Source organism: Stegodyphus dumicola, chromosome 8 (assembly GCF_044657685.1).
Source record: "Stegodyphus dumicola isolate Sdum_Otavi_A_Nest chromosome 8, ASM4465768v1".
NCBI classification, from domain to species: Eukaryota; Metazoa; Arthropoda; class Arachnida; order Araneae; family Eresidae; genus Stegodyphus; species Stegodyphus dumicola.
This window is the reverse complement of record NC_140775.1, coordinates 71,973,208-71,997,589: the sequence shown is the minus strand read 5'-3', so window position 1 is coordinate 71,997,589 and position 24,382 is coordinate 71,973,208. Positions and strand designations below refer to the sequence as shown.

General features: G+C 35.3%; 1 protein-coding gene across 1 annotated transcript in view; it reads right to left on the bottom strand.

The window, feature by feature from the left end:
• The window catches only part of LOC118195810 (acetyl-coenzyme A synthetase, cytoplasmic-like), a 105,354-nt gene that overhangs the window by 25,404 nt on the left and 55,568 nt on the right, over positions 1 to 24,382 (bottom strand). Inside the window, exons 8-10 of the mRNA XM_035367143.2 lie at positions 8,800 to 8,992; positions 5,167 to 5,300; positions 3,492 to 3,624 (exon numbers count right to left, since the gene is read on the bottom strand). Of these exons, the coding sequence (XP_035223034.1) occupies positions 3,492 to 3,624; positions 5,167 to 5,300; positions 8,800 to 8,992 (460 nt within the window). The remainder of the gene's footprint in view (positions 1 to 3,491; positions 3,625 to 5,166; positions 5,301 to 8,799; positions 8,993 to 24,382) is intronic.

The following is a 24,382-nucleotide window of genomic DNA, read 5'->3' as shown; positions in this document are numbered from 1 at the left end:
TTGATCATTTTAGTAAGTGGACCGAAATTGTTCCCTTAAAACGAGCCTCCGCGAAATTAGTTACTGATTCTATTTTAAATAAATATATTTTAAAATACGGGGCGCCCCTAAAAGTTATATCGGATAATGGTCCTCAATTTGTAAGTAATGTATTTGAAGACATGTGCCAAAAACTGGGCATACGTCATTTAAAAATGGTCCCGTATCGGCCGCAATCAAATATAGCGGAACGGGTCAATAGAAATATAGTGAAAATTATCCGTAGTTATGTTAAAAATTTTCATAAAAGCTGGGATAACTATGTCAATGAATTTGCTTTCGCCCTTAGGACCGCAAAACATGATACAACGGGCAAAACTCCTGCTGAGTTATTTTTAGGCAGAAAGATTATAACGCCGTTAGATAAATTATTTTATGTGCAACAAAGAGTCCCAGAGTTTAAAATGGGTGATATAGAAAAATTAATTAAAGAAGCAAAAAAGAATACTGAAGTAGCACAGAGAAAACAGAAGCTTTATTATGATTTGAAACGACGGGGAGTAACTTATAAAGTAGGGGATGAAGTGTTAAAAATTAAGCATTCACTTTCTTCAGCACCAGAAGATAAAACTGCCAAATTTTTTCCACGATTTGAAGGACCATATGTCATAGAAAAAATAACTCACGCTGTAGTGGTGTTAAAAGCCAGAAATGGTGAAACGTGCTCCGCAAACATTGATCAAACAAAACCCTACTATGATCGTAATAAAATGAAAATTTTCAAAGATCTTTTGCAGGATCCGGCACGGCAGACACGGCAGGCACAAGCTCCAGAGGTGGAACAACGTCAAGCACAAGTACAAGCCATTAGGAGGCAGGAGCAATTGAAAAGAAAGTTTCCCCGCTGGAAAATTGAAGGTAACAAGAAAAAGAAGCCGTTCCACCGTCCAGAAAAGAGAGCTCACGAACACCCCCAGAATGAAGAAGGGAGAAGTACGACGAAGGCAAAGAAAGCCAGGAGAAATAACGGCAACTATAATCCGGCTTCCAAACGAAAGTTCAACTAATCGGACAGGACTCTCCGCAGCAAATGTCGCCGAACTGCGGAAGGGCCACCAGCGGCGGAGGAAAAGTTACAAGGAAAATTTGAACGGCCAGCAACGAGGTCCAAGCAGGAACGCGAAAGAAGTGTCCCGGTTCCGCCAAGACCAGCTGCCATCAAACGGCCAAGACCACAGGCAGAGGCGAAAAAGAAGGTATTCAAGGGTGACCGAACTGGAGGAAAAAGAAAGCTTCTAGAGGAAGGCACTGAAGGGCGAGCCCGCACAAGAAGGAGTATAAATCAAACCAGAATCTGCGCTACCTTCCAGGACTGGGCTCAGAAAAGAATGCCCGAATATCACAAAGATAAGTAAAATTTTATGTTACTTTGCAAACTTAAGTTAATCTTTCATTCTTACTGCAAGTGGCAGATTTCAAGACGTTTTACCTCATGTGAGGTCTACCTTTATGGCCAAAAAGGCGAGAAAAAAGTTGTTACCTATTTTGGTATTATGTTTTTTAATTACTCGCGAGTAAAACAAAAGTTGATGTATAATAGGAATGTGTAAATACTTGAATATTGTAAAAGTTATTGTATAAATTTTATTTAAAAGATTCTGGCAAGAAAGAAGTTTTGGTCTGAAAGACTTTTGAAATGTAGTGTTTCAATGTAGAAGAATTGGCACTTGCTTGGAAAAGAATAGAAGTTAACAATGTACTACTAATGTATGTTTTAAAATGCGTAAAATTAACGGCATGTTAATATGTTCTTATATACAATGTGAACTGTTATTTTAAATGTTAAGAAATACTGTGATATGTTAAAAGTGAAAGTAATGCCAAAAATTTTAGACTTATTCGTGTGACTGTAAAAAGACCAAATTATGGTGAATATGTGTTAAAGGTTGAATGAATGTAGTTAGGCTCTCTGACGCTACACTTCGGAGTTAGCCACTTTCAGAATAGTACCTCAGGGTTTAGAGTTGAAGATAGGGTGTGTTACGAGGTCTGGTTATGTTGAATTTTAACACGTTAGTGTTTTGATTGTAGGCGATAGTGTTGAACACTTGTACATAAACACGCTCGTGTTTGGTGTTTTCCTTTGCAACACATGTCAGAGAGCACGGGGAGATAAGATAGGAGGGCAGTGTTGAACACGTATACATAAACACATTCGTGTTTGGTGTTCTTTTACAACACATGTCAGAGAGCACGGGGAGAGATAATTAAAATAGTCATGAATGAAAAAAGAATGTTAAGAGAAATATAAATATGCATGTTACTTGCCATTTCATTGTGTAACATTTCATTAAACTAGTTTTCCTTCCAGATCTCTGGAAGGAACCAGATTTGAATAAAAGCTCCTGTTTAGATGCAGTACAGATGAAAAATTGGGTGTCCATGGAGCTGCTATTGTAAAAACAAAAAAAAAAAAAATTTTTTTAAATTTCTAGTTTCTAGTGAGAAATGTTTGCAAAAGATTGGCCTCGCGTTAGATTCTAGAGCTAAAAGTTTTCAACAAGGTCGTTTTAGACCTCAGTTTCAAACTAATTAACTCTGGCGGGAAGTATGTTAGGATCTTAAGTTTTACTAACGTTTATTTTATTTAAATCTTTACTATCACTTCTCATTTTCTACTTCCGGCCAGAATTAAAAGCGTTAACTTATTTATGCAAAATTTGTCTGGCAAACGCCAAGTACTTAAGTTGTGGCTTTTTGCCAAGCGAGAGAGAGGAAGGAGTTAGTCGAAGCAGGCCGCTTACCTTAGAAGTTTTACTCAGTTGCTAGTTGCCTTCCAGGCCAGAGGTTTAATCCTCGTGATAATTTTAAACGTATTGTAGTGTTAACAGTTCTCTGTACTACATACGGCTTCCTGTTAATATAAGGCCAATCTTCCACGTTTGTTATTCCAAATTTAAGTTAGAGTTTAGTTATATTTTTATATTCTTAGGTTCAGACCACAAGTAGTTGGTCTCTGTATTCCGAAGTACGGAAATTATTGTAAAGAGTGAAAAATAAAGGGTTTTGTATACCCTTCCTGTGTATCCTGTCTACTTCCCACATTTATTGAACATAGCTTTAGTAAGCTCCCTGTTCCGAGTCAGGTCCTTGCATGTTCCCAAAGAAAGTAAGGCGGAACATAGAACCTGATAATACAACAGTTTATGAAGGAAGGCACATATTCTTTTTTTCAGTACAATCTAATTAAGGCAAAAAAATTGAAACCATTCTATTCATGTAAAATCAAATCCCATTAAAAAATTAGTTACTAAAAAGATGTGCATAAGGCAATTAAACTATATTAAAACAAATATATCTGACGAAACTTTGCTCTTTTGTCATTTATTTTAGAATGTTGCCAAAATTTTGACAGCAAGTTTGCTTTCTGCAATCCAAAAATTCACATTTGGAATATTTTAGAATTTTGCATTTTAATGCATTACTAAAATAAGATAAAATGAATTACTTACTGTTTCTGTTTGCCAGAAGGTATCTACAATGGGACATCGGCCTTCTCCAACGAGTTGGTGATACCAGAACCAGGCGTCTTCATTAATAGGCTCGCCAACTGAAGCTAAGACTCTCAGAGAGCTCCTGTTGTGCCTGAATAAATAAAAGTTATTCTTTATTTAGCGGAATAAGAAGAAGTTTTTATGAAAAATCTTTTGTATATTTCGAGTGTACTAGAAGTTGCTTATTATATTACATATTTTGTGACAAGTAAATTTAATAAATCAGTGTCTTTTAAAAGTAACATTGAGTATACAAATTAATAAACATGGGAAAAAAATGCCAAATTCATGCTAGAAGATTTTTTAAATTTAATTTCAATGGAAAAGGCTTACATTAAGTTAAAAATTTGAGCAGCGAAATAGTGTGTTTATACGTTAAATATATGAGAAGAAAATGAATTCCTTAATTCTTAATTTGAAGGGGAAAAGAACATTTGGATGTAAAATTATGTTACAACAATAATATAGAAAAATGCTTTTAATTTTACTTTATTTTAAAAAGCAAAAATATTGTTTTCTATGAACTAAAAGATTTTCTACTGTAAAAAAAAAAAAAAAAAAAAAAGACTATTAAAAATTTTGAAGTTTCAGTTAAGTGGCGCCATCTAGCGAATTTTACTCTTTAAAATGTGTTAGGTTGCGTTTCCTGCAAATATTTAGGTAAATGACCAATAAATATTATGATAAAATTACGTTGGCTGTGAATAATTAAAGGCACATAGTACATTTAAAAATATCTCATTAGCTTCTTAAAATTAATTAAAACAAATTAATACAATCCAAACAAATATTTATTGAAACAAATATTTTCTTTCATTCAGACTTTCGCTAACCTGGCCTTTGCAGAATAGGACTTGGACCGTGTAAACGAACTGCGTGTAAGTCTGAAAACGTATATAAAAGCAACATAGATTGAAAGCTACACGGGCCGAACGGAAAACGCTGTTTTTAATAGTTTTGGGTACAGAGAAAACGAAAATATGATATTTTTTGGCCAGTAATATTGGGAAATGGAGAAGTTCATCTGTTTCTTCCCCCCCCTCCTTGCTTTTTTTCTTTTATTTTTTCATTTCTTTTATTTTTTCCTTTTAAGATATGTTTCATGCTTCTTAGTGCAAAATTTAAAGTTGTCCTAGCTTGACCAATGTATATTTTTGGCAAGAAATACTGCATAAAGCCTAAGCTTTCATATCCAGAATGGTTCTCAGTTTAAGTATAAAACTGCGAATGTTATTGGTAGGGGGGGGAAACCGATAAGAAAGTTTAAAGCTTCTGTAAAATACATGCAGTTTTATAACTTATCAATGAGAACAAACGGAGGACTACTGAATTCTTATAATCGCTGAAAATGAGGGAATTTTTCTTTCTAAGAACAAAATGGAGTAAAGCTATTCTTCAGGTATCAATTGACAGGAACATTTCGGTCATGTGTGGATGATGAAGAAATACGTAGAAATTGGTGGAAATTATGTTGAAATATATTGAATAATTAAATCTTCACAAAACAGTAAAAACGTTGAGCGAAAATTGAGTGTGTTTTGTATCTGTCCAGGTAATAAATATTAAGATTTCTTCTCAAAGGAATTCTTAGTTAAAATTATTAATTTTCATTAAATTATTTTTAAGCACTTACCTAGTAACGTAGGAATCATCATATCGCATGAGAGTTCGAATAGCGGTAGGTGCTGTATAGAATTGTGTTACATTATATTTTTCAACGATGGCCCAGTATCGTCCAGCATCGGGATGAGTGGGTACACCTTCGTACTAAAAAATATAAATAATTAGACTTAAATATACGAACGCATTATATAAATTATTAATATATATCTGGGCAAATTTTAATAGCCTTAATGCTAATTTTAAATCTACTGGCTTAAATCCTGCAAAAGCTCACTTGATAAAGCAATAAACTAATTCTTTGTTTTACAGAGAAAAGCTTAAGAAATCACTAGAAAGATGTATATAGGTAGCAAAGTTTTGGGCTGTAAAGCAAATTTACATTATCCGTGTTTTAAAGTATCCCTGCAAATCTATTAAATATTCACTGGCTTTATGACTTTCTTTTTGTTAAAAATATTTTTTAATATAATAATTTTTTAATAATCATCAACTAGAAAAGTGGGCGATTCAAATGATCCCAAAGTGTCATTCATAGAGATTGATAATACCAATTTTTAAAAAATCAGGAATTTATTAGCGGAAAGCACTCCAGCCATTGAAGATGAAGCCATTGAAGACGTCCTTCGTGGTGACGCTACGTGGCTGTCATACATTGGAAAATCCATGAAATCTAAAGGCACTGAGCTGCAGGAAATATCCTCGTTACGAGCTGCTTAGTTTTGCTGTTGAAATCTTAAAGGAAACACAGCGTCCTAGATAAAGTTATAGATATTTCGAAGATGTGAAAGAAATTTCAATAAGAGAAGAAAGTTTGAAAATCAAGGAAGCCGCAGGAAGAAAGTGTTTTCTTAAAACACACAAAAAATACATGTGATCAGAGCACACAATATTTTACTCTGTCGCGAAATGCACCAGGAAGGTTATTTGAGCCAAAGTATTACATTTGTTCTTATCCACTCACAAGAGAGCATCTTTTTACCTATAAAAACAGCTTTGGCTAACCCGTCAGATTGGGGCATTGCAGTATCTTTTATCAATTACGTGGAAGAAAATTATGGAACTATTAACAGTATTAGGCTTTTATCTAAAAATTATGTATAAGGGTCAGTCAAATGAAAACGAGACAGACTAGGAAAACGTAACCTATTTATTATTTCAAAAATAATCGCCATAACTGTTAATACATTTATCCCACTGTGAGACAAGATGATCAATGCTGTCATGGAAAAGTGTTTAAGTTGCGAGTGTTTCGGACGATGACAGGGCCGGATTTAGACTTGATAAGGCCCTAAGCTATTTGAGATATGAGTTTGTTATACTATATTTTAATACTATATTTTAATTTCTTTTGGGAGCCCCAAGAAATTTGGGTCCTATGCTATAGCTTGTGTAGCTTATACGTAAATCCTGCATTGGTAAATGCCTCTTCTTGGACAGACGTGCGTCTCTTCGTTCGAAGGAAATCGACGGTAATTAACGCCTTTCTTTAGGTTCCAAAAATATGGAAATTGCAAGGGTAGAGATCTGAACTGTCAGGGATCTGGATCTGACTGTCCGTCAGCATGACTTTCCCAGAGCTGGAGTGCACGGCTTTGGGTTTTTCCGTTGGGGATGAACACGTGCGATTTCCTATGACGCTTGATGTGTGGCTCAAAATGATAGCACCAAGTTTCATCAACTATATCACCATTTCAAGTTTCATCCGCAGCAGTATGGAAGAGGAAACAATATTCTTCAGGATACCGTTCCAGGTGCTGTAGTGATGTCGACATTCTGTTCAACTCCTGCTTTTTCGTCAGGCTGTGGAGAACTCATTGTACACAGATGTTCTATGAAGATGACATGAGTGGTATTATGATTAATGCCCAACCATGAGCCTAATGTCTTCCACCGTCGCCGTCGGTCTTCTCTGACGGCAACATCAACTGCAGCAATGACAGAAAGGGTAATGATGCGAAAAGCCTCCGCTGGCCGACTGCTGTCGTTCAATGACACCCGACATTCTCGTTATCGCTTATACCATTACAAAATACTTACACGTGACATTCTCTATTCGCCTTACACAACAAGCATTCGGGCATGAATTTTACTGCTTGACATTCCTCAAGCAAGCTGTTCCTCTTTGGCCTTCCCACAGTGATGGAAGACCCACACACTACTCTCTGACCCTGTAGCAAGCTGTTCCTCTTCCCTGGCCTCCCCACAGTGATGGAAGACCCACACACTACTCTCTGACCTCACTTTAAGCCTGTCTAGCAGACAAATGACACAGTGGTGAGCATACATGCTTTTCCTTCCTGATTCCCAATAGAGGATACTTCTAAACACAAACCTACCTGTAGTACCAAATTCTGAGCCATATTCAGTATATACTCTGTCTCATTTTCATTTGATTGCCCCTTATAGTTTGTAGCTGATTTATGTCAAATTACAGAGGCTTTCAATTATGCGCACTGTTTTCTATAATCATTTCAGTTCTTGAATTAATTCTTATCACCCTTATTTTCAACTATCTATATATTTCCGATTATTTGCAATGTACCACTGAGCAATATTTTTTGTGTCATTGTGCACCGAAATATCTACAACAAAGGTTCAAGCCAGGGTCCATAAGCTTTAATTATATAAGTAAATCACTATCTTCAATAACCTCTGGTACAAAAGATGTCAACGGTCTGAAGTATCCGTATTTGTAAAAACTGTAAGAGATTTTAAGCACTACTTACCCAAAAGAGAAAATGACGTAGATTATTTTTAAAGCATAAGTTCTAATAGGCAACGGATTTACGGAGGTGATTATTATTTTGGTACTGTTAATCACATTACTAAGAATAGACAGAAGTGATTTGTAGATAAAATGGATAATCTCATTAATTACAGTATATTAAGTGTAGTCCAAAAACATTATGCTTTTGACTCAAAGGCATTGTGTTTCTTCAACAAAGAAGCACATAGATACAGAAATTGCAATTTACCAAAGAAAGTGACTAATAACGTTTCTGTCAATACCAATTATACAAGAAAAGCAAGTGCGAAAGCGTATCGTTTAAAATCTTATAGGATTTTTTTGATGTTAATGTAAGATTTAGAAATTTTTAAAGTGAAGTGCGAAATTTTTTTTATATATAATGTGAACTTAATAAGGCGATATCTAATTGGCAGTTCTAAACATGCGCGAAAGGAGACGCAATAAAGGATATATCTTGAACTGTCATTTTTATAGTAATTAAACTGATTAAAAATGAAACGTATTTTATATATTTGTCGATGTTACTAAAGCTTAATGTCAGTTTGGAAAGTGGAAAAATTCTAGAAAATCGGTAAAATAAGCAAACCTTGCAATGCATTTAAAATTAGAAGAGACAGCGAAAGATAAATAATTCTCTCTTTTTTTTTCTGTTTTTCAGCTGACAAAAGAAGGCATCTGACTTCATTCTTAAAACGCATTAGATCGAAAGCGGTGGTTACTTATGATTTCTTTCCTTGCAACAGAATCTACTCGTTCTCAAGTAGATCGTTATATAAAATTTTAATTTTGCAAATTATTAACATTAACTTATATAAAATCATTTATTCATAATAAATATATCAGCTTGCTTAAAAGTTGAGATTGTTTTTTCAGAATGATGTAATTAATACTTACTAATATACAAGTTGCCGTATTTAGGAGAGATCCGTATACAATATACGTGTGTCCGGTTAGCCAACCAATGTCGCCGGTGCAGAAGAATACGTCTCCAGGAAAGTAGTCAAATACGTATTTGAAAGTAAGAGCACCGTACACCATGTACCCTCCTGTCGTATGAACGCAGCCTTTAGGTTTACCTGTCGAGCCACTAGAAACATACAGGAAAAAAATGAAGAGAAAAATATCAAAAATAATTTTATATTCATGATTTGGCATTTCAAATAAGTGGCATGGAAGATGTTAATCTCTACATATAATAAAAGGAAGAGTCTCTCTCTGTGTGTGTCTTTCGTTCACGCTGCGCGTAAGCTAATAGATCCACGGCTACGAAATGTGGTACATAGGTGCATCTAGACCAACGACTTCATATACTATCTCGTTGATCTAGACAAGAGCCAGTGCACCTCGAAGCGATTTTTTCGAAATTCGAATTCGAATTTTTTTTATTTTATGTTTTGTGACGAAATCGCGTCATTTTGAGGCATAATGGGCTATAGGAAAGGGAGATTTTACTCTACGCACTCCATTTTTACATCGTCATGAAATGTAGGCACTTAGCTATTTTACGAACTTAAAATAAATTTTGTGTTTCAATAAATCGATTAAATACGAATTTATTTAACAAAGTGAACTTAACACCTTTTCAACGGGATTTTTTCTGAAAACGTTTATATTTAAAAATGTACAGTTTATTTTTCTTTGATTTTTGGACACGTTAAACTTTCATCCTTGCGACTGCTTTTACAAAAAGAATTCTAGAAAAATGATAATACGAGGGCTATCCAGAAAGTAGATTACGTTTTGGAATAAAAAAATAAACAAAGTATAGGAAACAAATTTTATTATATACAGATGAAAGCCACACTCAAATACTACTTTTCTACATAGTCACCATACAAATTAAGGCATTTATCGTAGCGATGTACGAGCTTGGAAATTCCTTCGTCGAAAAATTCGGCCGCCTGCGCCTTCAACCACTTCGTTACCTCTTCTTGCCTTCCATCTTGCACAAAACTTGTGGTAACCAAGCTTTTCGCTGATGATTTCGTGCAACAAACTTCGCGAAATTTGTGGAAAACTCAAAGAAAGTTCCGTTATTGTGAAATTTCGATTTTCACGGACTTTAGCATCGACTTTTTCGAGAAGTTCGGCGGTCACTATGCTGGGTCTCCCACTTCGATCTTCGTCGTGAACATTGGTTCGGCCATTTTGAAATCTTATGACCCACTGACGCACTCCACCTTCAGTGATAATGTTGTCCCCATACACTTCACGAAGCTGCCGATAGATTTCTATCGGTTTACAGTTTTTTGCAGTCAGAAACCTTATTACTGAGCGCACCTCGCAGCTCGCGGGATTTTCAATTAACGCAGACATTTCAAACCGTCACAGTATCTGAACGGAGCACAGCACGAACCTCTCACTAGCACGGCTAGATGCAGACTGAGCTGCGCAACGCTCTGACCCCAAGATGGCCGCGCTAGCCCCGCCCCTAGCGGACACAGACGGAAACGTAATCTACTTCCTGGATGGCCCTCGTATTTTGTATTTAAAAACTTTTTTAAAATGAAGCTTCTGAGTACACTTCTCACATCTCACATCTTTAAAAATGTGATTTTGGCAACAATTTTACTTTCTTATTGTTGTTGATAGATTTTTGATAAAATCGCATCATTTTGAATAGTTTCATTCTTTTAGAAATGTGGGTTTGGCAACAATTTTTCCTCGTATTTCTTATGTCACTGTTTTTAAGAGATTGGCATATTTCATTGTCATTTTTACTTCCTTGTACGAAGTAAAAAGGAAGTATTGTAATCGCGAAAAGTTTCAGGCAGCATATTTCAACGAAAATATCCATTTTGACCGCTATCGAATGCAATTTAACGATGTTTTTGCGTGATATCTGTACGTAAGGACAGAATAAAAGGCTCGTTTCCTCCAAAAAAAAATATGAAACTGCTTTAAAATTAATTCTGAAGAGAATTTTTTCGTGGCGTCTGTACGGACGTATGTACGTGCGTACGTACTTCGCGGTTATTAAAAATGGAGAGCTGTATGAAAGAACAAACCATTTTCATTTCTCGCATAACTCGAAAGCGAGTAGCCTCAGAACGTTGAAATTTTGTATATAGGACTGCTATAACATGTAGATGTGCACCTCGTATTTTGGTTGCAATCGGCTGCACCAAACGTATATAAATACTATATTTATATATATATATCCACTCTGTTACTCGGCACAGTGATCTCAGTTTCTTTACTCTTATATGTTTGTAAATTGCACATTTTTTGCTTTAAAAATGATTGAATTATGTTTTTCTTATCTTCCGGTTAAGGTTTTTATGCCTTTCGTAATTCTGGAAGCAATATTTCTACAATTATCAACAATTTAAAAGCTGTTTAAGTGCGGTTAAGTTTTAAATAACATGGCGGACATATTTGTTTACATTTGAAACAGCAGAACTGTAGATTTGTTGCCAATCTAGAGAGACTAAGCTTCGCAACAACAAAAATAACGCCTTCATTTGTTATTGCAAATTAAATCATGCTTAATCCTTTCTGGAATTTTTTCGAGGAAATAAGTGTTTAAGATTTACTTCGTAATTTTTAATACAGATATTTTGAGTTTTTATGTATTTTTGCCTTGTCGCGAAGTGAGAATTGAATTAATTGAATGAGAAATACTGAATCGTCTGTGAAAAACTGTTTCTTTCCTGTTTTGTTTGCTTAATTTCTTTCATACATCGTTCTAGCTTTATTATAGTATTTGAATAGAACATGTGGCAACGATAAGATAATTCTTTTAATAATATAAATTTTGTGCATTCAGAGTGTAGTTATAGCCTTCTCCCCAGTTTGGGAAAGGTATTTGAGCGTGTGCTCCAAAAGAGATTAACTCAACATCTAGAGGATAAGAAAATTATATGTAAAGAGCAGTTTGGTTTTAGAGCCGCTCATAGTACCGAGCACCAACTACTGACCGTTACAGAATTTATTGCAGACTGCTTCGCAAAAAAGAACACAATCGCCAGCTGCTTTGCTGCACCTTGTTCATCTGCCCATCAGTTTTATTAAGCTCATGAAAAGCTATCTTAAAAACAGAACCTTTCAGGTAAAAATTAATGACTCTCTCTATTCAAGAAAAAGAATTAAAAGCGGAGTGGCTCAAGGAAGTGTTCTGGGACCGCTTCTGTTTAATATCTACACGAATGATATGCCGGTTCCTTTGAATGCAAAAGTAGTGAAATATGCCGACGACACAGCAATTTTAACCAAGTCGCTAAAACCTCAGCTCGCTATAGATAAACTTGAAAGCGCAGTAAATATCATAGCACACTATTATGATTCATGGAAATTAAAAGTAAATCCGTCAAAGAGCCAAATTCTCCTTTTCAGACGTCATCGGAAGTTCACTCCTGTAAATGTAAATATAAAAATTAATGATCAAGCCCTTGCAATTGTTTAATGTACCAAGTATCTAGGAGTGGTCTTCGACTCACAGCTGTTATTAAGAACACACGGAGTATGCCTTGCGCAAAGCCACCGTTGCTAAAATGTCTCTTTACCCCTTTAATAAGAAGAAATGCTAAATTAAATATCAGTCTCAAGAAGAAGATCTATACCAGCTTAATAAGACCCACCCTACTTTATGCAGTGCCTATCTGGGCCACTGTGTACAAGACTTATAGACACAAACTACAGGTCTTTCAGAACAAAATACTCAGACAAATTGTTGACTCCCCATGGTTCGTACGTAACCTGCAGATACATAAAGAACTAAAAATAAGACCCATAGCTGATCAAATTCTCACCACGAGCCACAATTTCTATGCCAAAATAGAACTTTCTCAATACGAACATATCCGTAATCTGATAAATTATGATCCTACTATAGAATTGCAGCAAAGCGCCCAAGAGGCATCTTCCATAACAGCAAATGGTGAAATGTGTATATATTGTACATAGTACTATTATTTTTATTTTATCTTCATTGTGTCATTTTACCAGTGTCTTTGAAACTTTATAGACTTATGGACATGATCCGTGTACCTGGATCTTCAAAGCACTGATCTTATATTTGTCATTTTCGTAATCTTCTTATTGTTATATCAGAGACTTTGTAATATTGGGGACTTATGGACATGATCCGTGTACCTGGATCTTCAAAGCTCTGATTATTTATTGCTAGTGTAAAATGTTTTTCACCATTTGCTACTTCGCTCAAATACCGCCGTCCCTATATGTACATAGTGTATAGTTTCAGTAACTCATGAGCCTCAGTGTTGTACAAGAACTTTAGTGTTTAATTTCTCAGACCACTGAATTGTGATATTTACTATTTCAAGATGCATTGGCTGTGGACAGTTCACGGGAGGGTGACCCCCACGTGACTACCACTGTCCAATCTGTGTTTTACAGCAAGGATGAATTTGAATATTTTGTTTAGCTAATCTGTTGCACTTAGTTGTGCCATTTGTCTTCATTTAGATCGCGATATTAGTTTAATTATTCCAATCTGGATAACCTGTTTCAAAACTTGATAATTATTAATTTATCCAATATTTCTCATTGCACGCGTAAGCTGCTTTGCTCGGAGTCTGAACTTGGGTGGGTGACCACCCACGTGACAGGCTCCTACCAATCATCTCCCTCCACTCCACCTACATTTCACAAAATTTGACAAGTTTCGCCTAGTTGGCGCTGCGTAAATCGCCTTAATTAAAAACTTAAGTACCAACGCCTTAGGGCAATTTACCAACAGAGACGGTTAAAGTAGCGGTTGGCTACTAATTGCCGCCTAGCCATTGACTCGATTTCGATTTGGTGTCGTTATAGTAAACAAATACAGCGAATTTTAAAGAGTGCATTTATTCTATTGTGGTTTATGCACTGTCGACGAATTAGATTTTATTCAATCCAATCAATTTAAATGAAATTCAAGAAACAAATGCGTATACTTTAATATTCCGTACAAGGAAGTCATGTGGTGTACACATCAGATTTTTTTTATATATGTAATAGAGTTTTATTGATGTTTTTTTATAAAGTTGTTCTGCAGAGTAAAATTGTGCGCGGAATTTTTTGTTGAGTTTCTTTCATGTTATTGTTTGCTCATTTCACTGTTTATAAGATATTGAAAAGTTTTGCATGATTTTTTTTTCTTCAACGGAAAGTTGGTTAATTTTTTTTATTAGGATAATTAATATTTATATTAAAGGATATAGCTTATTTAATTGTATTTTTTTCTCTTGAAAATATAAGATAAAAATATCATTAATTATACTTTGCTTTTAAGAAATTTTGTTTTTTGTATTCTTTTATGTTATTTATTGTTCATTTCACTGTCTTTAAGATGTTGAAAAGTTTTGAGTGACTTTTTTAGGAAACAAAGTTCTTAACCTCCTTTATACCATTTGAGTTCTTAAGATTTTGCAAAGTGAAGTTGGTTAATTTATTTATTAGGATAATTAATATTTTTATTAAGGGATATTGCTTATTTCATTGTAATTTTGTTATACGTAATAACTTTTTTTTATAAAGTTTTTCTGCAAAGTAAAATTCTACGCAGTTTTTAAACTTAACGTTTGGTGTACACTTCAGCCATTTTTCCGGCACATTTAAAAGCCAGACGAAGGCTGGCGGTGAAGCTGCTAGTAGTAAAATATAATTTAACGAACAAAGTTTTACATAAAGTACCATGTATCTCATATAGTATCTGATACCAGATATCTTACAGATGTCTTTACAAAATATGTTTCTGTTGTAAAACTAATCTGGAAAATTCTAACTTCCATTAAAAAAAACAAACATAAAGGGTACCCTCGAATTCACGCAAGATTTGAATTTTGCAACATTTGTGCGACAAAGTGTTGCAAATGAAAAAAAAAAAGACAGTATGGCAGCTGGCAGTTCGGGGTTATTAAAAATGGAGAGCTGTATGAGAGAACAAACCATTTTCATTGTTGAGTTATATTTAAAAATAAAGAAGATTTAGCAGCTACAGTTCGCAATTTTTGCACAAAATATGGCCATGATAGGGATTTAACTTCATCAACGTGGAAAGGTTAATTAAAAATTTAGGAGGCTGGAGACCGTACTTCAACAAGTCGTTCAAAGCAAAACATCGAAGTAGTTCGTGAGAGTGTTGCTGGGAGTACAGGAAAATCAGTTCGGCACCTTAGTCAAGAAATAGACATTTCGAGAAGCTCTCTATAGCGTATTCTCATGAAATATTTGCATCTTTAAGCTTACAAAGTTCAATTGACTCAACAATTGAAGCCTCCTGACCACGCACAGCGAAGAAGTGTTCACTGACTGGGTTATGGAACAACAACAAGGGAATGCTGACTTTTCTAACAATATAATCTTCAGTGATGAGGCTCATATTCATCTTAATGGCTTGGTTAATCGACAAAATTTTCGCATTTGGGGTTCAGAAAATCCCAGAGTGATTTTTGATTGTTGTTGCATGAATTTGAGAAGCAAATTCATCCTCAACGTCTCACAGTTTGGTGTGGAGTTTAGCCTGGGGGCATCATCATACCATTTTTCTTCGAAAATGCGTCTGATCAGACAATAACAGTTGATAGCGCTCGCTATCGTACATGATAATGCAGTTTTTTCTGCCTAAATTGCAAGATTTGGATGTGGATGATATGTGGTTTCAACAAGACAGTGCCACATGGCATACAGCTCGAGAAACAATTCAATTATGCCATGAGTCATTTACTGGTAGTGTAATTTCCAGTTTTGGTAATCAGAATTAGCAGTCCAGTCATGTGATTCATTGCTGAACTCTTTTCTTTGGAGATTTTTGAAATTTAATGTTTATGCCAACAAGCCCACGATCATCCACGACTTGAAGGAGGAAACTGAGTGCTGTATCAACGAAATTCAACCGCATTTCTGTAAAAGAGTCATAGAAAATTTCAACAAAAGGGTGAATATGTGCCAGCAAAGCCGGGGAGGCCATTTACCTGATATGCTATTTCATATATAACTCTATACTGTATACTCTATGAATCAATAAAAAATTTACAATTTTTAATTATAAACTTGTGTTTTCATTAATATTACTTCTTGTGTGAATTTTGGGACACCCTTTAAAATATTTAATTTTAATAAAAATGCCGAATGTGTTATAATTCACATTTAAATTAAGCTCTTTTTTGCATTCCTGAAAGTGCTCACATTGCATATCTTCAAGGGAAAAGACACAGGAGAAAAAACTTCTTTTTTTCGTGAAAAAGGCTTTTTCACGACGACATTTCGCATCGAAGAATGGCAGTTTTAAGCGCATCAGGGCAGAGTTTACAGCATAGTTGTAACATTTATAAAGTCTTAACTGGCTACTTTATATTGAATGTGTAGCGTAAGCTTCTGGTTTAGAGTACAGGATTTGAGATCATTCCAGAAGATGTAAATTAGCTGCCGAGAAGAAAAAGCTAAAACTGTTATCAGACTTACAGACGCGAAACATAATAGAAAACATTTTGGAGAAACATATGCATAATCAACTGTATTCTCTCATTAAACTGCATATTCACTATTGACCCCCAATCGGCGCCTTGATCATGATGGACCCTCTTTAAAATTTCATTGATCCTCAGTGAGCCAATATCAGTCTCGTTGGAAAGCTTTGATTTAAAGTTTAAGGTTATCTTGGGTCTGGATGAATTAAACATCAGTTACTTACTCATTCCGCTGAAATTTATTCTAATTAATAAGTAAAGAGACAGATGAGGAAACACTTCGATCCTTAGAAGGAAACAAATAAATGCGTATAAGTAACCCAGATTACATCTCTTTCTTGATTTAAGTATTCAAACAATAAAGGAAACAAACCATTACACATAAGATAAGGAAAAAGTAGTTAAGACAGAATGAAGGCAAGATATTTATACGATAACAGTCTCATTAGAATAGCCTTATAAGATTTAATTATTAAAAAAATTCCAGGAACGTATATTAAGCTTACTTACGTTTTCCTCTGTCCATAAAGCATTAGTTCAGAAATAATTTTCGGAGTTTTCGTTTTAACAAGAAAACTTATTCTTACATATTTTACATTTAAAGAGCATCAGATGCACTAGAATTTTACCATAACACTTCTAAGTACTACGAGTATATTGGGTAAAAGGCAAAAATTTGAAAGCGGAATTGAGAAAAAGCAAACTGAATTTTTTATATCTGCAACTACTGAACTACGTTGGGGTTTAAATCATTAACGCAAGGAAATCATGCATAGCCGAAATCATGCTAGAAAAAAAAATATTTAAAAAATAATTAAAATAAAAATAATACCAATAATAAAAACTTTTTATTTCTGCTAAAATATATGGGCTTACAGAAAATTATTTGCTCAAAGCAAAAATGACAATTTATTTCGCTTTAAATTAATAGCTCAAGATAATGAGGGCAGTAAATGTAATATTTTTTATTTAAGGCTTTCTGAAATGCCAAAATAATTGCGAAATAATTACTAAGGGCGCCTGTAGGTGCATCTTGCCTTAACTACTGAAATTTTTGTGCTTAATCATAGTTTGATGACAATATTATTTAAAAAATAGAATAAAAATTTATAGTTATATATTCGGAAATGAAATAACTGAAAGTTGTTTCAGTCAATATACCGTATATACCCGCGTATAAGTCGATACCGCGTATAAGTCGACCCCCCCCCCACTTCGACATAAAAAATTCGTAGAAAATAAGAAACCCGCGTATAAGTCGACCCCCACTTCCGAAATAGATCTAGAAACTTCGAAAAAAAATTTTTTAAGTGCTACATTTATTCAAAATCATCTGAGAAAAAAAAAGTAAATATACGATAAAAAATACCTTGGTAAATAAACAAAATCAAAATCCTTCAACGTCCGATTCATGGTCAGATTCGCCAAACATTTCATAGAACTCTTCTCTCCTCATTGGCTCGTCATCATACATATTTTCAGTCTCGAACTTTTTATTGTTACAATCACTACTAGAGCCTTCGTCGTCATTTTCATATATCCAACATATCCAAAACGCAGGATAATTGGGGAAAAATGATCGTATAAATAGTAACCTTCTAGAATTTGTTCCGGAAAAGATTCGCGTACGTAAAATCTATCTGCATTTTCCCTTTTTAAAAGTTAAAAGAAATATTCAAAACCTTTCAGTTATTGCGTGGGCTATTTTTTAAAATTTTGACGTGTAAGCCTGTTAACAAAAGTATTTCATGAATGAACAATAAATATTATAAAGACTTATACGTACGTAAAAACTATCTGCATTTCTATTTTCTTGGCGTGTTGGCGAAACTTTTTTATTGCTCGATATTGATCGGTTGTTTGGGGGCCGAAAATTCTTTGGTTTGATCGAAACTTACTCTAGTTAAAGTATGAAACTCTGTAATTAGTTCGTCACATAATTTAAGTCATGGAATTACTTCAAGTAAGTGACTTATTTGATAAGTCGTCCAATTTGAGTGCAGGAAGAAAACAACTGCAACATATAAAGAAATTTTTGAACTTCCGATTCTTTTAATTTTTTATGGCCCCGCTTATAAGTCGACCCCCCTTTCATCTTTTTTTTTTTTTTGTCCAAAATATCTCGACTTATACGCGGGCATATAAGTACATCCAAAGTTTACTGATACGTACTGATAGTATATAAAACTAAATTCATGCCAAATAAGACATGATAGCAAGAAAGTAAGCTCACAGGTAAAATACATTGCCAAATTGGTCTGCAGGCATTCAAACAAACTATCAAGAGAAAAAGGGAGCCAACTGTGAAATGTACAATATCTGCATTATTAGACGTAAGAACTGATACACAGACTATGGTCTGCATATGAAGTATACTGTTCCCGAAAAGACATCAGAGAGCGAAACGTAAAGAACTTGTCTATATCCCCCCCTAAATCTAACTTGTCTATAATAAATGTCTAAATCTAACTTGTCTATAATAAATGTCTAAATCTAACTTGTCTATAATAAATGTCTAAATCTAACTTGTCTATAATAAATGTCTAAATCTAACTTGTCTATAATAAATGATAAGAATAAAAAAATGAAGACTTATCTCACTATAAGCATAAAAGTATGCAAAAAAGAAGTGAAGTTTACAGATCAAAGGTCTTATAAGACGATCAAGACAGAGTGTGTTGTTGACAGATGTGGGCTCATGGATATCTCTTTAAATAGTCTCTTCAGATGAGCAGGAAGAAACTCATAATTTGTTATAATTAATGAAGACACACAGCAAAATAAATAGCTGTAAATAGGTCAAGGGAAATACTGGAATTAAGCAAATCCTCCTCAGCACACGAGAAATATCACAAATTACGGATATCACTCACAAAACTAAACTCTGAAATGCAATTCAGATAACTTTCTTTGAGCCATATTCTTTCAAATCTGAATGACAATTGACTTGTACTGGCTGTTGAAGCGATATTTATATGGCGTTGCACAGGCTTCTGGAAGCATCAGGAAAAATCGGTCATAGAGATTTGAATATGCGTTTTTCGGAATCTTCCAGAAAGTGGCCAAGCTAGATAACAATTTTCAAAAGTCTCACATTTGGTGACAAAATTGCAGCAAAGGGCTTTAGGGGAGTGTTTGCTTGTATGACCGCTTGTAATTGAGCTATTTTCCTAATTTAATTGTTGATCCTTCCAGAATTGCAAATTTTACAATTCTATATAAGAAGTAACCATTTAGAAATATATATTTAGGCACAAACTCGATTACACCAAAATATACTTTAAAATACTGCACAAAAACAGCAAATAAACTAACAAATATATAAAATTATATAACAATAAAAATCCACAAAAACTAAATTACAATCTAATAAACATTACATTAACAAAAATTCACATTGCCCTCTTCTTAAGCACAGCACATTCCAGGCAATGTTTTCCTTAAGAACTAGGGACAATTTACTCTCATTACCACAGTAAGATGCAATTCTAATAGTAAGATATGCACTACTGCAGATTTAGAAAAAGGGATTTTTTACAGACGCCTTACTACATTTTAAAATTTCTTGATGACACAGAAGGGTCTTTCCTAGCACGTACGAAGCTTAAGCGAGATCCATCGACGACATTTAAAATTCCACAAACAAATTTGTGTTAAATTTAAACATTTAAAATTCCACAAACAAGATGTGCTCACTGGTCAAAAGGAATAAGAAAAGGCTTTTTAAATAAAAGAACTCCAATGATTTATTAGATGTTATGCTATAGCTAAAGCTCCTTGATCGGGGATGCCATAAGATACCTTCTCTTACTAAAGTAGTCCATGAAACTATGGCGTATACTTGTGACTCGCATTTGAACGAGTTAAAGGCCCAAGAATATCTAGAGTGATCCTTTCAAAAGATGTTTCTACACAGAACGGCTATAATTTTCATCGTGTACGTACTTGCGAATCTTTTCGAAGTTTATACACGCATCAAAGCATCACAGCACGCCCACTGTTCTTCATCTGCTTTGGTCTTGTCCCAGAAGAAGCTTTCAAGAACTTTGAGTATTTTCGTTACAGCAAAATGACCTTCAGTAGGGTTACTATAATAAAAAGTTAGGAATTCCAGATCTCGGTTAGCCTCAAAAAATCTTTCCGTCGTGCAATTAGCATTTCCTTCAATATCATTATTTCCAAGCGAATTTCCTTTAAAATGTCGAAATTTTATATTTCTATTTCCGCTATATCCATCTAGGTACTTAACTCTCCGGATTTTTGAAAATAAGTAGCCAACTTGTAAGGATCTTAAGTTTTACTAACGTTTATTTTATTTTAAATCTTTACTATCACTTCTTATTTTCTACTTCCGGCCAGAATTATAAGCGTGAAGGAGTTTATGCAAAGTTGTCTGGCGAACGCCAAGTATTTAAGTGTGGCCTTTTTGCCAAGCAGAAGAGAGGAAGCCGTGAGTTCGAAGCAGGCCGCTTACCTTAGAAGTTACGCAGTTGCTACTTTGCCTTCCAGGCCAGAGGTTTTAATCCTCTTGATAAATTAAACGTATTGTAGTGTTCACAGTCTCTGTGCTACATACGCTTCCTGTTATTATAAGGCCAATCTTATTCTAAAGTTAAATTAGAGTTTAGTTTTATTTTGATATCTTTTAAGTTAGACCCCGAGTGGAGGGTCATTGTATTCCGAAGTACGGAAGTCATTGTATATAAAGAAAAAAAATAAAGGGTTTTGTATACCCTTCGTCTGTATCCTGTCTACTTACTACAATTAGTGAACATAGCTTTAGTAAGCTCTCTGTTCTAGTCAGGTCATTGTATGTTTCCGAAGAAGGTTAGAAGAAACATTGAACCTGATAGTGGCGCCCGACGAAGAATAACCATGGCCGAGTTTCAAGAAGAACCTGTGCTGCCTGCAGAAACAGCTCAGAATCCAGAAATGCCAGCTGCCGCCCTGGAAGGATTTGGGTATATTGTCCAGACCATGCGCGCTTCGATGAAACCAGAAGCAACGTTTAATGGAAACTCACAGGTAACCAGTTTTTTGGAAAAATTGGATGACCACTTCATGCTCTACCCCGTGCACGAGTTTCAAAAAGTTACCTTAGCTACCAGCGCTTTGAGGGGCCAAGCGCTTAACTGGTTCAAATGTATCGGCAGAAGTCTCTTGGGTCAAGCAGGAAGTCCCACCTATACCTACGAAAATTTCAAGACTGCCCTACTAAAAGCCTTCCCTGTTGTAAGGGATCGTGCGAAATTAGAAACAGAACTTTTCAGTATATATCAACAAAGAATCGAAAACCTCTCGAGCTTTATTTTAAGAAAAATTCACGTTTTCAAGCTCTTGTATGGAAACCGTCCGGATCCTGAAATAATTCAAGTGATTTTGCCGAGGTTACTACCCCAAGTGCAAGACTTTATTGAATTGAGAAATCCGACTACACTGGAAAAATTATTTGAGCTAGCAATCCAGTTTGAAAGTAGAAGAACGGCGGACGTCGAAAGAAGACGCCAATATCAACAGCGAAACCAATTTGGTACGCCAAGACTACAGCAAACTCAAGCACATGGCTACGGAGAAAAAGCGAATCAGTGGGCAAGGAAACCCGAGCATTCAAAAACAGCCGGCGAACGTCGACAGTTCAATAGCAACCCAGGAAAAAAGTCTCAAGGCCAGTGGAGAAAGAAGGAAAGCACCGAAAGAAAAAATAATTTAAACTAAAACGGATTTCTGCTGACGAGAGGGTGCGGAAATCCGAAGGCCACGAAAACCCCTCTTCCTACAAGTTAAATACAGTAATGGTGAAAAATTTAACTCTTCCGAAGATTGAAGTCTTGGTAAATAATATCCCGGCCACCGCACTCCTGGATACCGGCGCGCAGTGTTCCTGTGTGGCAGAAGTCTTTTTTAGAAAGTATTTTCGCAAATACCGCATATATAATGCGGATAATACAACAGTATTAGCGGCGCAAGGAGAACAATGTAAGTGCGTAGATAAAGTACCTTTGTACATCCGTATCAAGGACGAACAAGTAAAGGTGATGTTTTTTATAGTAAAGAATTTGCAAGCACACTTAATACTAGGAATAGACTTTCTTTCAGACGCACAAGCTACACTGGATTTTAATGAAGCGTCTCTTAAGCTGACGATGAAACCAGTGCGTGTAGAAAAGGTTGAACCGCCAAGGGTAAATCTCGACCACCTGCCTAATGACGAGCAAGATAGAATCCGACAAGTGGTAAGTGAATTTGCTTCCTTATTTAGTGATATTCCAGGATTTACCCAGGTTACTAACCATAGTATTGACACCGGAGATGCATTGCCGGTTCGTCAAAAACCATACCGGTATGATAAGAATAAGGAAAAAATTATAGAATGGCATATTACCGATATGCTACGTAAAAAGATCGTAACGCCTATCTCAAGTAGTTATGCTAGTCCGGTGGTTTTATGTATGAAAAATAATGATTATCCTTTGGAGCATCCAAAAAGGTGGAGATTCGCTATTGATTACCGTAAATTAAATTCCATAACGAAATATCCGGTATATCCGTTACCGATTATAGAAGAAATTTTAAGGAACATAAAATCAACCAAATTTATGACAACTTTAGACTTAACGAATGGTTATTTTCAAATAGGGATCAGGCCTGAGGACGTGCCTAAGACTGCTTTTATAACCAAGTCTGGCACTTATGCATTTTTGCGAATGCCGTTTGGCCTTTCAGGCGCCCCAGCAACATTTCAGCGATGCATGGACATTGTGTTAAGACCTGTTCTCGGAAAGTCCACATTTATCTATTTAGACGATATCATTATTACTAGTGATAATCTAGACCAACATGTACAGGATTTAAGACAGGTGTTTTCTTTATTAAATGAGGCCGGTCTAAAAGTTAATGTCGAAAAATGCAAATTTGCAGCCCCTGAATTAAAATATTTAGGTTACAAAATATCGCAAAAAGGGATCGAGACAGATGAATCAAAAATAATCGCTGTACAAAAGTATCCGACTCCAAACACGGCAAAGAAGCTCTCTTCTTTTCTAGGACTTTGTTCATATTATAGGTCCTTTATAAAAGATTTTGCGGCTATCGCTGAGCCATTGTTAAAATTAAAAAGGAAAAAGGCAAGATTCTCGTGGACGGCCGAAGCCAATAGTGCTTTCGAAAAATTAAAACAAGCATTAACGCAAGCCCCTGTGTTGAAATTTCCTGAAAAGGATGAAAATTTAGAAATTTCAGCGGATGCTTCGGATTATGCGGTAGGAGCGGTACTTTCGCAAAATCAGCAGCCAGTAGCATTTTTTAGCCAAACTTTAAATCAAACACAAAGAAACTATTCCGCGACCGAGAGAGAGGCACTTGCAGTTCTGTTAGCAGTGCAAAAGTTCCGAGTCTATTTTGGAAAGGCGCCGATAACAGTATATTCTGATCATGCGGCGGTAACTAGATTGTACTCTGGAAAAAATTTATCCCCAAGGTTAATAAGATGGGCACTCAAGCTGCAAGAATATAATCTGGTAATCAAGCATACCCCCGGAAAGGAAAATATCGTAGCAGATGCCCTGTCACGAATTAAATTAGACGAACAGGGTAATACCGTAAAAGTTGCAATGCTGACAGCGTGTACAATAAATTCCCGAGAAACTGTAATAACCGAACTGGGTAAGGATCCTGAGTTTGGAAGTATTTATGAGTATTTGAAGGATCCTGAAAATTTTAGCCACCAAGATATTGTGGCGATAAGAAATAGGGCGGCCCATTACGAACTAATAGATGGTCTATTATTTTATACAAAAACTACGAATTCCAACAACGAATTTCGACCTGTTATCCCAGCTAGTCTTAGATTAAATATCCTGCAAGAGCTCCATGACAGCCCTTTAGCTTCTCATGCTGGTATTCGAAAAACTACTCAACGCGTACGCGAGGCAGTCTACTTTCCTGAACTGCAAAAGTTAACAAGGGCGTATGTCCAGTCCTGCCCAACATGTCAAGCCGTTAATTATATTAATTTCCGCCCGGCCGGGTTTCTAAATAGTATTAAATCCGAATTTCCAAATGAAATA